This window comes from Ceratosolen solmsi, unplaced genomic scaffold, assembly GCF_000503995.2.
Source record: "Ceratosolen solmsi marchali unplaced genomic scaffold, CerSol_1.0 scaffold14, whole genome shotgun sequence".
NCBI lineage: Eukaryota > Metazoa > Arthropoda > Insecta > Hymenoptera > Agaonidae > Ceratosolen > Ceratosolen solmsi.
The window spans coordinates 6,577,550-6,596,853 of NW_011948420.1; the positions used below are offsets into that span (position 1 = coordinate 6,577,550).

The 19,304-nt window shown below is 22.4% G+C and overlaps 1 protein-coding gene across 1 annotated transcript in view; it reads left to right on the forward strand.

The window, feature by feature from the left end:
• The window catches only part of Lapsyn (Leucine-rich repeat activity-regulated protein at synapses), a 37,632-nt gene that overhangs the window by 15,251 nt on the left and 3,077 nt on the right, over positions 1 to 19,304 (forward strand). The window contains exon 2 of the mRNA XM_011498066.1: positions 19,068 to 19,273. Coding sequence (XP_011496368.1) covers positions 19,068 to 19,273 — 206 coding nt within the window. The remainder of the gene's footprint in view (positions 1 to 19,067; positions 19,274 to 19,304) is intronic.

Consider the following 19,304-nt stretch of genomic DNA (forward strand, 5'->3'; position numbering starts at 1 on the left):
AAGTGGTTGAAAGGAAAAGTTTTTAGCTTTTCACAATAACAATTACAAGTTTATTTTTCCCTCTATGCTTTACATTTACATTTTTTTTTTTTTTTTTTTTTTTTTTTTTTTTTTTTTTTTTTTTTTAATCAAATTCATTTATAGTTATATTAAAGTTACTAACATTAAATTTTATTTTAATAACAACTATTCATGCTATTAAATGAATCCATATATAATTTCTTTAATATGAATTTTTAAATGAATGTATAAATAAATAATATATTTATTATATAATTCTAACTTATAATGATTTAAAAATAATTTAAAAATTCAATATGTTCAATAATAACTAACTATATTATAACAAAAAGAGCATTTGATTAAATCGTCCAATTAGTTTTAGGCTTTAAATATTTATTTTGTTGAAATATTATGTGATGAGGATTATTAACGAAAATGTTAAAACCATTATCCATTTATGTCAATCCACTTATTTATAAGTAGTATTAAAACATTCAAGTTTATTATTAAAATTTAATATTAATATTAAAACACTGATTTCAACTTAACATTTTACAAAATGAATAAACAATTTGTAATTATCAAATTTATGCCGAAATGAATAATTTAAACTATCAACATAAAACAGCTTTATTTGATCATCAAATTATTATTAAAATAGAACATGCAGATTATATATAAAATTATAAATAATATACATATTTATAGTAGAAGTATAATAAAGTAAAATATTGTACAACATATACAAATATAATTATTTAAAAGTTGCTTTTTAACGTTACTGTGTAAGTGTAGATGTCGAAAATTCGATTAATCGTCACTGGCAATATCCGAATTTGAAATTTAGAAATTTTGTTTATATTTAAATAAAAAAAGCAGCAGATAAATGTTTTACCTATTAAACTTTTAGTCAGTACTGATTAGTGTAGTCATAAACTAGAGAAAATTCCGACAATGTTTATAAAGTAACATAAAACTATATTTTATTACGGGTTGGCGAGCCTAATTGTTATGCTCAGTTTGTAAATGACTAGAACATATGAACCAGTTATAAATAAATTATTAAAGAAACTGTAAAACGAATAATAATAATAATAATAATAATAATAATAATAATAACAATAATAATAATAATAGGAAAAGTAGTTAGAATTAGTAAAATTAGAAAATTAATTTTTACATATACTCATAACTCATTTATTTTTAATGCAAGCATGTTAAAACAAGGAAAGCTGTCAATTCTGAAATGTTTCAAAATAAAGTACTGTATAAAAAAGTGTAATAATAAGATCGAAAATTCTAGAGAGATTTTAAATCTTCGTACTTTATAGTATCAAGATCAATAAATTATTATACGGATGAATGTTAAAAAGTATACAATGAGAAAGTATAAGATAAAACAGTTGATTAATGTGAAAAACAAAAATGATTATTTACCCTCGATATACATTGATAGAATTTAGAATTTTTAATTATATGACTTTCAAATAATAATAATAATGATAAATATTAATGAAAAGGATTCGAATGATACGTTTATAAAAATAACTAATTTCTCTTTTATCAATTTATCATGCAGAAATATATGTTTTTTTTATTTAAAAAAAAAAAAAAAAAAAAAAAATTGTACATCAATTTGGCAAGTGTGGCTTGCATAAATGAAAATTCATCACATTTTACTATGCAACATGTCGCTAAAAATTTTGATTTACTTATACTGCAGACAATACTCATCAGAAGTTCTCTCTCTCTCTCTCTCTCTCTCTCTCTATTTCTCTCTCTCTGTCTCATTATTATATACTACATAATATTAATTAATCTTTTTAACTGAATGTGGAATTAAACATATAATTATAACGTAATATTTCATTTAAATGTCAATATATATTTCAAAATAAAAAAAAGATACATAATGACATTATTAATGTTATAATGTTTATAGATTTGTATAAATTCTATTTCATCAATGAAATTTAAGGTTGAAATAATATCAATATTAGGTTCAGATTTTCATTGTTCATGTCCATAACTTTTTTTTTATATTTTCTTAATAAATAGTACAATTTTTATTTTGTATTATCTTTTACTTACTGAAACATTATTAAACATCTGTATTGTAAAATTAAAATAGTTAAATTTTTCAATAACGTTGATTTACTGCTTAGATTAATATCTGATGCTTATTAAATATAAGTATCAAATAATTTAGGAACTGCAAACAAATTTTTAAACAATTTATAATGTATTGTTATAAGATTTTGTTGTACAATATAAAAATATATTCTGAGTATATGTGATTCTCTAAATAAATCGAAGCGCTATTCGAAATAAATGAAAACACTTGTAACAGAATAATGAAATTTTATAGTTAAATGATTAATTGAATATAATAATAAGTATTGTAAAGAGAAGATTTTCGTTGTACTTGAATAGATTTATTTTTAAAACAATCATGAAGGTATTATTAGTTAAATAATATGAAAAACTTCGATACACTACGATTCTTAGTATTATCGCGATTATCTGTATACAAGAATCGATAGCTTTTATAATTATTTATAATTATATTAATTAAATGTTGACACTACATATGTTATACGTTATAGATTAATCTAATTATAATTCAACATTTTTTATAAACTATAATCTGCAATATTTTATTAATCAAGCCAATATAAAGCTATTAATATTTATGCAAAATAAATATAAATAATTTTTATTAAATTTATTATTTGGATACTTCCCTTAATAAAGATCTTATTATCAATAACTCTCGTAACTTCTTTTGTAATTAGATAAAATTAAATATAAGAATATTGGTTTGTAATATGTTTTAAGCCCAAAAGGGAAAATTGTATATCATCATAAAATTTATCCACATAAAATATTGTAAATGAATATACTTTTAAGAGATATATTAATTTATTGTTTCAGTGTCAATTAATTAATATTTTCGAACGAACGTCTTCTTGCATCGTATTTCTATTTTATTTACGAATCATTTTTTACAAACTATTATTTTATGTAAATAAGATTGTACTAATATCAGTCTAGTAACTTAACAAATATTCTACTAATCAATTGGTTTTTCAAAATTAATTTTAATAATGGTCAAATTATTTGTCAAATCTAAAAAGATAAAAGTATATTTTATTTGTTAATATGAATAATGAATGAAATGAAACGTATTTCAATTGTAATAATTAATTTATATTTAAAAATTGTTACTAAAAAAATACTCCGATTTAAATTTCAACCATAATATATTATAATAATTAATAATTAATCCATAAATAATTTATCTTTGCTTCATAATTATATTATTTCTCTGTAATATCTTTCTTATTATTTAAAAAAATGTATAATAAATGAAGTTTTACAATTAACAAAACCGAAATGTGAGTAAAGTTTAATAAACACAATACAAATATTTGAGAATTATGAGAATTGAGAAATACGACTTAAATGATAAAGTAGAATAATTTATATTTAATCGTAGAAATTAGAAAATAATTTATAATAATTATATATAAAATTATCTCCTAATTTAGAAAGTAGAAACATATTTATTTAATGAATATACTAAACTACACTTTAAAAATTATTTATTCTTTTAAATATTATACATTTTTCGTATTAAACATTCGATCAATTATAATTTTTCTTTGTGTACGTGAATATTGGTATGATAAAATAATATACCATATTTTATTTTTCAATTTTTTAGGTATTAATATGAAATTAATTATCAATTAACAAATTATTGATTTCTGTGATAAAATAAAGATTGTTAAATAATGCGTAAACAAATTAATTCATGAACAGTTGTCTGTTATCCACTACTATAATATTCATATATTATTAGATATAATAAAAATGAGCAAGAGAATTTTCAAAAACTAGAAATCAAGGGGATCTCGTCGTATTTATAATTAAAATGATCGGTTTGTCTGCTTATACGCGGTCCAGTGGGATATTTCTCTGCAGCCTCAGTCCGCCTTCACTTGTGTTGAATCTATAAATGTATGGTTACATATTTGTTTTTTCTTCAAGTCGGATACGAAACTTCTTGTGTGTGCGTAATGGCGGATTTATAATTGCGACATATTTTTAATGATTCAAGATTTAATTATTGCTACATTATTGTTAAATATGCATAAATTTGAATTCTATTTATATATAAATTTATTTTCACTATACTCCAATAACAATTATTGTTGCTAAAAATATTTTTTAATGTTTGATGATAACATACATACAACAATATTTATATACGTTTAAATATATATATATATAACACCTACAAAATATACACACACAGTTATAGATTTATTTGGTCTATTTAGTATACTAGTTGGAAATATATTCTTGTTGATATAAAAAAAAGTGTTCTGTTTCTATGCCGTTACTACTTTCTAAAACTTGTTACTTCAACATTGTTTTCTAAAATTGTAATCTAATTTTACGGTAAGAAAGAAATTTAGAATTTATTTTCATATAGAATGATGTTCAAAGTAAGAAAAATATTAGTTTTACGTTTATAATTGTTTGTAGGCATATTATAAAAAAAAATAATCATAAGATAAGATACTTAATTAAAGTTTTGAAAAACGTAAGAATTACGATTTTAAAATAGTAATTCTTTGAAATTTAAATACTGACGTATATTACTTTCTTTCCCCACCAGAACATTATCATAGGTTATGTGGCTTTACATTGATTTTTAGAAAATTTAATTAGATATTGTTTTGATTATAAGCAAAGTCAATTTTTAAATTTAAAATCGAAACTTATTTTATAAATATTCAATATACTTTTCTTTCAAATCCACTTATTTCTTAGTAACAAGTCGTTCGAAGTTCTTTTAAAAAGAAATGGCCAATAAATAATAAATCGGAGCAGAAAAGCTCTAATATATTGTAAAATATGGTTAACAAACAAGAAATTTCTGAAGTTCGTTTCCAAATAATTATATTTATTATTCTTAATGTTGTACTAACATTGAAACCAGTTAACAAATATATTACATAAGCTTCGTGATAAAAATAATGAAAAATATACGCTGAAAGAAAATAACTATTTAAACAGAAAATTCAAGGTGGATAAAGAGAGAGAGAGAGAGAGAGAGAGCCGGCATGTAAGATTATTTTTTATGACTTGAATTTATTTTTTGATTTAACAGTGTTCAAGATATAGGGATTGATACTAAGAAATGATAATATAAAAAAAAAGTTCCTTCTCTTCGTTTTATATTTTATCTATAAGTTATAAATAACATGTTGACCTTTTTGTTTTGAGTAATGTAATTTGATGATGAATATGGGATTAGGAAATAAAATGGATAATCTATGGAAGAGACGTTCTTTTAATATTATAAAATATCCGTAAGAGTCAATGCATTTATTGTAACTAAATTTTTATTTCTTTTTTTTTTTTTATAGAATGATATTACTTAAAAAATTATTTTGTTTAAGATTGCTGTTATAAAAGAAAATATAATTATGTCATGGTCGTATACAAAATTTTGAGATTATAATTTTTGTCACCATAAAAAAATCGATATTTACAAAAAAAAAAAAAAAAAAAAAAACCAGTATTTCATCATGACATTTGAATATAAATAAAATTCCCCTATAATTTAAGAAACTGTTTCCTTGTGATGTATTAAAACATTTTACTATTACCAAGAAACATCTAAAAAATGTATTCATATTATTATTCAATAAGTTACTTTATTTAAAAATTGTAATTATTTATATTGAAAATAAATTGATTGGGCATTGGAGTTAAAAAATTTCGAGCGATTATGCAATTTCAGTGTAAAAGTTATAGATTATTATTTAATTGTATGTATTATGAATAAAGTGCAAAGTAATATTACATGACAGATGTAGTTGTAAACTTTTGGTTTCTTAATTGAACAATTTTAAATTTATATCCTTAAATGCTATTCATAAATTTATCATAAACGAAGAAACTAAATAATCATTAAGGTTGGTAATGAGATTTAAAGTAATAATCTGAATAATAAATATACGACAATATATGATAAATCATTAATATTATTAAAAATGGTGAGATATTATAAAACAATTTTATATATAATTTTATTACAATATAAAATGGAAAATAAGGAAATCAAGAAAATTATTTAATAATTTACAAAATAAGTAATAAAATTAGTTTTATTGAATATGACTATAGACATATATATATATATATATATATATATATATATATATATATGATAAATTATTATACTTATCGAACAAAATTAGTATAAAATAAATATTCGTATTATTAAATGTTAAAAAGAATCTTGTCTTGAAATCACCAAATATAAGTTAAATGATTTTTTTGTTAATATTGAATTAAAGCATTAATGAATTGATAAATTGATGCAAATATTGCGGATTAACAATTTTTAATTATTGAGAAGACTATATATGAAATGCAATAATATTATGCCACATGCAATTATTAAAAGCTTTGGTCGCACTTGTAATTGCAATTTCTGAGATATTGAATATTTTCATATAAAATCGAATTCCTACTATAAATTGATAATTATTAAATTTCTTTTTAATTTGGTGAAAGATGAAAAAGTCAAGCGAACAATTTACCATTTTTATTTTTATCATTTTTCTTATTTTTGCATTATATCTTATTGAAGTGAAATAGTTCGAAAATATAATGATTTAATTTAGCATAAATGTAGAAATAATCGAAAACCAAGATAATTTTTACTATGAAATATAGTTCACTGCCAATATATGAAACTACATTTATATCTATCGATTTAAAACTCATAATTTGAGCATAAATAAAATTCTTACAAATGTATTATAATAATTTTTAGATATTAGCAATTTTTTTTATTTTGTTATCTTAATAATCGCTTTTCATGGATTGTCCAGTGGTGTACAGTACAACTAAAATTTTCATTCATATTCAATATATATATATATATATATATATATATATATATATATATATAATGTAATATTTTACTATATGAAAGCTGTTTTTTTTTATTTATAAGTATCATGAAATAAAGTAATAGAGACTATATTACTTTAATAAAACGTCCCTTTTTTCAACTATATAAGTGCATATGGCTTATATGTTTAATATAGCTGTAGTTTAAGTCAGCCTATTCAAATGTTTGTACGTATTGACATCTTATCCCGTTGGAAACTCGATAGGAGTTGAGATACCATCGATATCGGGAACTGCTCACGTGGTGTAAAGGGAAGCACGCGTGGGCGTTTCACACGACATATCGAATTTATTGTGCGAGACATCACTGCCAGTCTTCTTTTATTTTTTTTTTTATTTTTTTTCTTTTTTTTTTCTTTTTTTTTTTTTTATACAAGATCCGGCTTTTATAATATCCGCTTCGAGATCGAATTTTATTCTAATTATTAGTAATTTTCTCAGAGTTAGGGAAAGGGGATATGTTATTTGATCTAGTAATAATTTTTACACATCACAATTTCCAAATGAAAATCAAAATACAGAAATTTCTCAAATAAGAGAGTATGTCGTAACAAAATTATTTATTGAGTATTAGAATATTTGTTTGAATCCGTGTTTCTTTAATGAAATATTTAATAAAAATATTTATTAATTTTATAAACATGATTAAAAATCCTTATAATTAATACAGCTATAGTTTAATCATTGCTTTTGTGTAATAAATCAATTATACGTTTCTATAGTCCAATTTCTTTTACATATTTAAGTTCGATTTAATCTTTAAAATTTATTAAGAACTGATGGATCATAAGCGTACAATATTGAAATGTTGTTCGATAGTTTTAGACTCATTTATCAATATGAAACAATTTCGAATTTATTTTATCATTGAAGAATAAAATTTTTTTTTATATAATATATTATAAAAAAGAAAAATATTTCCATAAGTACATTGTATAAGGATTTCAATTAAAATGACAGATTTTTATGTTTTCTTTGTAAATCGAATTTAACCTTTGCAAGAAAATTATGTATAATTGGAAAAGTTAGACCGTACAGTTTCATATTCCAATTTTTAGTGCGCAGATATTGATTTGGTTGAATTAGACTTTATTAAGAAATACTTTAATGTATATAACAAACATTGGATATAATCGTGTACAATATAGAAGTCTAAAACATTGAATATATATATCTTTATTATAAGAATAGTATTTCCAAATTAAGAACTATAATTTAGTTACATTGGTAATGTTATGACATAGTTGCGTACAATTTATATAAATAGATTATAATATAAATTTTACTTGCAATTTAACATATTCATATAATATATCCATAATTTATAATGTAATTTAGATTTACGAATAATAACAAGTGTTATTAATAACCTACGTGCTTTGACTTTTATGAATGTAAAATAAAAAAATACTGTCTTATTTATATAAAGTTGAGATAATAATTTGTTAAAATTAGCTTCATTTTAGTTCAATACAGTTCAATAAATAATATAGAACTTTTACACCTTTGTCTATATGATTCAACGTTTTTTTTTTTGTTTTCGTTAGAGCGCGCAATCAAGCGAATCCGCAGGCAATCGAGCCTACTCCATTTTTACATTTTAGTGGAATTTATACAAATTCTTTTTCTGTCTTGGATCTTTGAAAAATAGATCAAATATCTATTAAATGCTTTCCAAGGCAAATAGCACTACCAGAAAAGGACATACAGAGAGAGATAGCGAAATATTAAGCTTAATATAACCGACACCCGTCGTATATATCACTCGATGACTTATCTCTTTTAAATAATTAATACATTCATGTAATTCTTATTTGTGCATATATTATTTTGTTGTTGTTGTTGTTTTGTTTTTTTTTTTGTTTTTTTTTTTTAAATTTTTCATAATGCATACAAAAATACAAAATTTAAACTAAGTGTTTTAAATTTAAAACCAGTTAAATTGATTGTATTAAGGAAATGTCATAGAAGGTATAATTACGAATAATTTATTTTTAAATCTATAATCGCACGCACTTCTCTGTATAATATAATATAAAATATAATACACGTAGATAAAATACTTCATTAATTTTTCTTTAGCTTTACAAAATAGATAATATAATAAATAGACTTTAAAATAATAATAATAATAATAAAAAATTCTATGAAATTCTATAATTTGAAACTTACATATTTGAAAATTGATTATTTGCATTTTATTAAAAAATATGGAAGATGTTAAAGAAAATCTTTAAAGTATTCCAACATGAATATAATCAATAAATTTTTAATTTATATTTACGAAAGTGGACAATTATATCAATAAATGATGCTTAAAGTATACTATTAGTATAAAAATTAAGAAGATAAATGTGTAATTGAATTTTTTCAATAATTTTTTAATATTCGCTGGTGTTAAAAGTTTCAGCAAAATATATAACAAATTTCTCTTGCAATTGAAACTGCTTCAATCGTATAATATTGATTCAAATTAATAAGTGTATTAAATAAATGTACAAATAATTTCAAGTATATTGAATTATAATTCCGTCAAAAGTTTGTTATAAATATTAACAATGCTTATAAGTATAAAAGTCGTATTTTAAAAGCGTTTTTAATAATTATTTTATATCGACATAGTGAATGTATATGAATATATTTTGAAAACTTTGTAATTAAACTAATTTCTATTGATTGCGCGGATTTATATAAAATATTGATTTCTTACCATGTCACAAATATTAAAACAAAAAAAAACTTTTCAATTACAATTAAGTAATGTAATTTTTTAATTCTTTATTATTATTATTATTATTATTATTATTATTATTATTATTATTATTATTATTATTATTATCCGTAATTTGGAAAAAATTACTTTAATCAATTAATTGTTTTATAAAATGTGGATTCGAGAAAAATTGAACAATGAAATGAATTCAATATTTTTGATGATTTTATATGATCATTTATAAAATATATAATTGTTTATAATAAAAAGTTCTTCTACTTTCTGAAGTCGTGTATGACAACCGTATTTTAAAATTTCTCATAAAATCTTAAGTGCTATTTTAAATTTGTTTTTTTAAAGTAAAAATGTTTTTTTAAATTCAAATGTACTCATCTTAAGACAGCGAATTTTCAATTCTATCCCATTAGACATTATATATAATAATTGTAAATGGTGTTATTATCATTTCCTAAATCACGTGATATTTCGTGACATTCCGTGTATCTAGTAGTATTATGATTTAAATAATCATATTCCATAAGATCCCCGTGCAAATGAGTTAATTACTTATTTAATAGGTAGTTATTTCAACAACAGCAACAACAACAACAACAACAGCAACAAAAACAAAAATGGTAGGAATATGCGTAATGATTAAGTGGAATGTAGAAAGAGGAAAAGAATAGGGGTAAGAAGAGCTTAATGACGTTGTCATTACCATTAACTCATCAATATCGGAAATATTAGAACGAGCACTGACAACCGAAGAGCGAATTCTACGCCAATGTTTTTCTTGGCCTTGTAGTCGTCTATAGTGCATACGCACACCGAGAGACTCCGATATATCCAGAAGTACTTATTTTCGAAGCACTTGTATGGGATCGGTTTTTTTTTCTTACGAGTTGTTAGAGTAGAAAGGTGGCGCAACCACAGTGGCGTAATTGAGCCAACAATGCCTAGGTTACTAAACCATATATTTCCAACGCTAACTTATAATCTCTTAATTGTCCGGAGTGGGGCGAGATACTCTTATTTTTTGACCTGCTTTATTGTATTTAAAAACTTTGACGGCACAACGTGAAAAAAAAAAAGAAAAAAAATCGGGTCATCTTGTGAGTTTTAATTTTTGAATGATAGTTTATTTTTGACACAAGAACTACATCTATAAATACATGATACTTATATTATTAGTGTTTCTTGTTAAAGGGGAAATTTAGCTGCTTATCAAAATAAAAGGAAATTCATTCACTGAGGAATATGGAAGAGGCAAATATCACGATGCATTTGAAATGCAAACTTTGAAATGCTATGCTTTCATCATCTATATAAATATTATGTAGAGATGAAAATTTTCACTCTTTATTAATTTTGCTAAATTTTATGATCTCGTTACTTGAAATAATAAGCGATATTTTTAATTATTACGAAACTAAATTTTTATCTCGTCATTTACAATTCAATGCATGACAAATATTTTATTTTAATTTCATAAAACTACCAATGAATTATTAAAGAAATCCAAATTCGGTATTTTATCAGAGGCTGGTGGCTATCCGTATTTATCAACTCTGTATATATTCATTATAAATTGAAACATTACCCAACGAAATTTATTGTCAAGTATAGTTTAAATACATCTACTCTAACATTTTTTAATTTAATTTATCAGATAATAAATTATTTACTCGTACTCTTCAGAAAAATGTATATTAATCCATCAAAATTTAATTTATGGCATAAAATTATTTAGCAACTATTAATGAATTATTTAAATTCATATTATTAATTACCGATGATTTTAATTTGAAATGGATAATTGACGCAATATTTTCGTGTAAAACTAGTTTAAATGTTGAAATTTCGTGAATATTTTATTTTTACACGTTTACTATTATATTTCCATACATTGTTATGCACACCATCAATTATTATTATTATTTTCTAATGGAATAATCAGTTTATTATACCAATTTTCATATTAAAAAATGCTTATTTATATAATTTTAAATAATGTATCGTCTCGGCATACATTTTTACAATTTGCTAGATGTTATCATTTATTCCTACATTAATGTATTTATATTCGAATTAAATATATCATTGTATTGTAATTTTATAAAAAAAAATATCAAAGTTTTCTAGATAATTAAATTTGCCTGTAGATGAAATATAAAATTATCTCATCAAATATAAGACTAATTTATTATAGAAAAGACGTCTTATTTCACAAAATTTTCTTTTATTTTCTAATTTAATTTTTTAAAATATTTTTTATAATCTATATTTAATTTTAAATCTATCAAAATTTCATATATTTCTCCGAAACACAATTAAATTTTGAAACATTTTTTTTTAATATTACTTACATATTACTCACATGTATTTTTATTTATTAAAATGGCAGTTTTGTTGCATAAATACATATTATGCAATTTTTAAGAACTCATATTTTTATAACAATTTCTACATAAATTATCAGTTTTAATTTTATTTATACATAAGAAATTTATAGTAAATTTATATTTTAGAAAAATGTTCATTTTAATTCGTATTTCCCTTATGATTGAAAATAGAAAATATGTTTAGTAGGACTTTAATTGCATTAAGTAACTTAAAAATGTGACAGTTAATTAATTGATTTTGTTTAATTTCGAAATAACCTTCCTTTTTTTTTCTTTTTTTTTTTTATTTTTTTTTTTTTTACGTCGGTGCTTGTAAATAGAGACACGCATATGTAAATATACATATGTGTATAAAATATATATTGTTTCAAGTACATTTATGGAACGCGGAAATTAAATCGTAAGAAATAACCGCGCATTCTTATATCTTCTTTTGATTTTCACCGAGAAATAAAGATTGTAAATGTATGTTTCCATGCGCGCGCGCGCGCGCGCGCGTGTGTGTGTATAATTAGTAGAAATGATTATAGTAGTAGAATATATAAGAGATACTGTATTTCTGTAGCGGAGTTGCCAAATAATTCGAGTGCAATTAGTGTCCAAAGACTTGAGATAGTCTTTACTACATATATTATGCTTAAAGTAATCCAAACTGTTTGTTCGAATGTAAAAATCAATTAATATGATCCTCTAACACATTAGAGTTTTATATAATGCAGATGCACTTGAAATTATTTTAAGTGTTATTCTGTCTTGATAAATAAATGATATAATATTTTAGGGGATCGAAAATTGCATTAAGTAATACGAAAAGTAGTCGAGAAGACTTCAAAGCTTATTTCTAGAAGAAATTCGATGTAGTAATAATTAAAATACCTTAAAATATTTCATTCTATATTGTATTTCGATATATATGTTTTGCAATTTTAACATAGAAATTCTTCTAAAAATCGTACAAATTACATTTTTTACTCAAAAAAATTTTATTTTGTTTAAATGCAGTTGACGGCTAAATTTATAAACTACTTTTGTAATAAAATAAATCATCGAATAAAAATTAGTTGAGAATCGTATTTTCATTGTGATAAAAAGCAATTTTTAATTTTATTTGCGCTAAATGATCGAGTGTATTATATATGAAATGTTAAGAGTACAAAGTTTTAGAGATTTACAAAATACTACAAATTAGTAATTGTAATTCAATAAAAACATTGTTTGTACTTTTTTATTATTTTGTTTAATCTAATGTAAGAATTAAAATCTCAACGAAAATTTCTAACAGAATTTCTTTAATAATTTAAAATTTTACTATTGTAAAATTATATTTTCCTTTAATTTCACTATTGATATTTCATTTCTAATTAAATTTTTTCAATTTATACCAGCGAGTAAGCTGGTTTTATATTTTCATTTTATGAAGGACCAATTACATTTTTATATAATAATATTGATTCAATGAGTCTTACTCGATGTTTTTAAGTTGATACTACTATCGTCTTATCTAGTTTTATCTGCTATGCTACTTTCAATTATTGTTTACTCAGTTTCTCTCATATAAAGTCAAAGACAATTATTATGTTGATATTAAAAAAATATATTACGACAGGAAATCTAAAAATATTATAATTATTTTACACGAAAAACTCGATTTTTACAGACGAATATCATTATAACGTGAGAAGAATCATGTATTTTAAGATTATTGAATTTAAATTAAATCATTATCAGCTTTTAATGAATTGTACTTGATTAAAAATTTGCAAATTTTCATCTATTTAGTTATGCATATAAGTATAAGCGCATGTATGTTCGTATTCAAATTTCAAATATGATTATTGTAATTTGAATTTAATCTAACATAATTTTATCCACATATACATTAAATAAAGAGTTCGAATACTAAATGTACGTATTCTTAAAGTTTTTGTTATAATTAATAAGGTATAATGTACTGTAATCTTGTACAGTAAACATTCCATTAATGGAAAGTTTTATCATATATTTCAGTCACTAAATCTCTGGAATATATATATATATATATATATATATATATATATATATATATAGAAAAATATATCTGGATAGAAGATCAATGTCTTTTATATATAAGTCATTTGAAAGTCATAATGATCACAGAATATTAAATATTTCTGTCATAGTTAAGTACTTCATAATCACATTGAATATTTTTTTATATAATATCAACTCATATACAATATTGAAACAGTCTTTATTAATATAAAAATAAAATACGTGCAAAAATTTATGTGACTATATATGTATGTATATATATAATTAAAAAATTGAAAAATATTAAAAATGGAAACATACGCCTTTCTGCATTCTAATAATTTATTTAAATATTGGTGGAAATTTATCCTAATACATTAAAACCATAAAAAATTATGTACAAGTTTTATTTAAGAAAATTCAATTATTTTAAAATGAACAAATTGTTATAAATGTTTGTATATTCTATAAAGATACCATGAAAAACAAACAAATATCAATTGTAATATTTTCATATAACCAAATTACATAAACCTTTCTTTGCTTCCAAAAAAACGTTATTCAATTAGTATTTAAATAATATAAATATAATTTATTGCCTTTAATAATAATAATAATAATAATTTATTAAGATCATGGAAATATGAATTATTTTGAAATCCATAGAGTAAATGTTTACAGATCTGGCGGCAGTAAACAAAAAGTTAAAAGTACACATGAAATGTTTAAAAATATGTTTAATTTATAAAAATATCGTCTATTAAATTATTAATATATATTTGATTAAAAGTCAATTTTGATGAGAAGTAACGTAATAGGATCTCTCTCTCTCTCTCTCTCTCTCTCTCTCTCTCTCTCTGTGTGTGTGCGCGCGTGTGTGTGTGTAAAGAAATCTTTTACTGCGAACGATCGTAATTTTCAATATTAAAAAATCCAATTTCTTTTACTCGTTAATCTTAAATAATTATTACGAGCTATTCATTGTTATATTACTTCATATGGACAACACATATTTTTAGTGACATTTATAATTTATATTTCTGTTTATTATTATCGAACCGATACCAAGTAATAATTGTGTATAGATTGTTCGGCACGATTGAAAGAAGGCGGATGCGGGGGGGGGGGTCTGTATACCGCGTGGGACAGAATGCCGACAACAAATGTCTAATAATTCGTGTGAAACAGTACTTTATTTGAAATATTATTTATATTATACTTATTATTCAATCAGTAATATAAATATCAAAATATAAAAATCGAAAGTAAAAATTTTTATTATTTGTACAAAATACGTAATGTTTTTCTATTTTATTAATTGTCGTTAGCATTAACTAATCTTTGAGTCACTGAAAATTAAAATTTTTTCTTAAAAAATTTTGCAAATAAATGATACGCTAAATGCTTTATGATATGCCAAATTTCTGAACAATATACATACCAAAGAATATAAAAATTTAATGTGTGCATAAATAGACGTAGTAAATTTTCGGAATCGTGTTTTGCATGTGGGTGTGCGTGCGCGCGCGTGTTCAGTATAAATAAAAATCGTAAAGGTAGGTAGTAAATGTTTGAGTGTTTAATGTAAATGGAATAATCAATTTTGACTGTCGGCAGCCTCTTGAGGTAGTCGTTGTCTTAGCCGCAGTTTTCAGTTCTTCAATTAATACAGAATGTTCGTGGAAATTAATAAAATAGCCACGCGAATCATCACGCTTTTTTTTTCTCGTTTTATATAGATTTTATATGGGTTCGTTCAACTCAGTGGACGATTGTTGAGGTTAGTGTTCATTGAACACAGGGCAGCCTTGATGCTGCAATATTACATTCTTATAGTTGTATGGTACGTTGGTGGAATTAATCGCGATGACAGCCAATGATCAGGATTGTGTACGATTTTATAGATATGATCTTTAAGTTTTATCTATAAAACATATATATTCATGATCTAGAGCACGTTAGATTTTGATCTGGACATTTACCGATTGAGTATATTTTTATCCTTCTCTCTCGTTTAATGGAGTGACGAATAGCCTGTCAATTCCTGGATATATTGAATTTTCACAATGTCTCTTGCATATTGTAAAAAAATGGACATTCCATTATTTCTGCGCAAAAAGTAAGAAGTTTGCCTGTCGTGTGCGATAAAGTATCGATTCTTGTATTTTATTATTTATGTAATTAAGAATAATATTTATTTTTATAAGCGAATCAATGCGTTGGACATAAATAAAAGTATTTGAAACGTTGTTTATAAAGAGAATTTTTAATATAAAATTTAGTTTGTATTATAATATAAATATCAGAATACATTTTTATTTTATTACGTTTCAATATAGAAGTATTGTAATATTTATTAAAAATCATTGTTTTTTTTTTTTTTTTTTTTTTTTTTTTAAAAAATTAAAAACATTTTAATTCAAAGCATATATTTCCGTCTTATATTGCTTTAGCTACTTTTGTTTAAATGATAATTTTTACATTTCATACCAAATGGACGTAACTTAATGTTTCTATTGATTGAAATTCAATTTATGTTATTTTCTTAATAATATACAAATCAATTTCATTGTATATTGAAATTATTTAATAAAAACGTAATGTAAAATTCACAGTATTTATGAAAAACCAGTATCTGCTATATCTTAAATATCTTGTATTAATATATATATATATATATATATATATATATATATAGTTAATAATCATTATTAAATCACCATTTTCTTTAGTTATTTTATGTTTATATATATTAACAATAAAATAAAAATATGCATATTTTGTTTTTTTTATTATTTTATACTCGTTTTACTCCTTTTGCATCAATTGTTTTACAATTATTGTGGTTTATTGACTCATTTTTAAATACTTTATAATTTTCTTTTATTTTATAGTATAAAAAATTCTTTTTAATTAAATTTTTTTTTTTAAAACAATAAAACTTTTTAATTAAAATATTGTAATAAATTCTTTTTTCATATTATTGTTGATTTTTATTTTTACAGATATTTGTCAGTCAATAGTAGCAAATGTTATTGAATATTGCTATATCCATTTACAGTTATATAATTAAGTATAATTTTACTCTTTAAATTATAATTATTATACTAATAATAGTTCATTTTCTCATTTGAATTGATTTATTTTAATAATAAAGTAACATAAAATAAATTCATTGAAATTTCGTTTAACTTTACTGTAGAAACAGAAATAAATTTAACACAAATTTCATTTATGTTTCTTCCCAGATTACTATTATTTATACTACAAAAATTCTCTTAATTTTCATACAAGAATGCATGCAGCGAGCGTACTTTTCCGTAATATTACACAGACGCTCTGTTTAACGCGTTAAAATGTTCCTATTTTCGAACTCGCTTACATCGCCACCGTAAATTTATCCACCAACCATGTGAGAAAGACAGTGAGTTTATAAAGCAACATAGACTTTAATGAGGGGAAAATTTTAATTCCCGACTGTCGTTACTATCGTTGTTGCTACGATTGTTCATAAGCCACATTAATTGTTTTGTACATTTAAGGCGAAAGGGAGAGGAAGTCGTTTTATTAAAAAAAAAAAAAAAAGAAAGTATAATAGTACTATTTAAAAATGCATAATGTTGCTGTTTTATGCGTGATATGTGGGTTGGTTGTAACGATAAATGAATAAATATTTTTCTAGTCGTATATTTAGCAAATGAATCTTTTACAAATGGATGGAAAAAAAATTTAGTCACCATTTACAATATTATAATATTCTAGAAGAAGAATTTTTATATAATTTTTCGATAAGTGTGTGATGATTTTATCAACATAAGAATGGATAAATATGATTTTTCAGTTTCATTTGTCTTATTTGCATTAATTAAATAAATTTCGATTAACGAATTTTTAATTATAAATATTTGTACTTATGAAAATGTTATTTGCATATTATAAACAAATACACAATTATACAAATGTGTTGTCCGAATATAAATTTCTTAAAGAATATTCTAAACATTAAAAAATCGGTGTATTATTGAAATATATATGAAAGCATACGATAATATTTCGATAAAACATTTTTTCAATTAATTATTATTAATAAAAAACATATTTTCAATTTTATCAAATTAAAAAAAAAAATAATTTAATGAGTATAGATTACTTCTATATATATATATATATATATATATATTGAATATTTTTTATTCAATATATTTTATTTATAATTTTTCAATAAGGTTTTTTAAAATATAAATATATATATATATATATATATATATATATTTATATTTTGAATTTATATTTATTATTTATTATTTATTATTTTGAATTTATATTTATTGAAAAATTAAATTAATATTAAAGATCTTAAATTATGAGATTTGCAATGATGTAATTGTAATATTTTGTTGTAAGATAATTTTATTGAACATATTGTCGTTTGATGGTTATTTTAAACTTTTATATATGTAAGTGAAGTAAGTGAAGGTAGAATCAAAATTAATTTGTTTCTTACGTTACTCATGCAAGAATAGATGTGTATGAAATGTTCAATAAATCTTCCCAACACAATAAATAGTCAAATAATCCTTTATCGACAGGATGAAACAATTTTACTTTAATAGATTAAAATTGTGAGGGTGACGAAAACTTGGTAGCTTCGAAATGATATTTTGACATCCAAGATTCATTATTATATAAACTCATGATACAATGTGCAATTTATATTTTTCTCTTAATTTAAAATTTGTATTGATTTTTAAAATTATATTAATCTATTGCATAAATCCGATTAACACATAATTCTACTATTGAAATGGCAGTAATATAAAAATAGTTGAGTATCTAAATTATTACATATGTTTATTATGCATATGTGAGACACAGATAGATTATTATTTTATATTTTATTATAATATAATATAATATAGAGAGATATTTTTCATTCACAGACATGAACTTGATCAATCTGACAGCATTGCTATTATGGTTGGTCGGTGGTCAGGTGGCGGGAGTCGTTGCAGGTTCGATGATTCTCATGGATCCAGAGTTGCCGCTTAAAAAATGCCGTTACATTAGATCATACGATCTTTTACAGGCCCAATGTAAAGATCTAAAGCTGAATGATGTGCCGAACAATCTTCAAACTGGGATTGAGGTGAGAAAACGCTTTCGTCCCTCACTCTTTT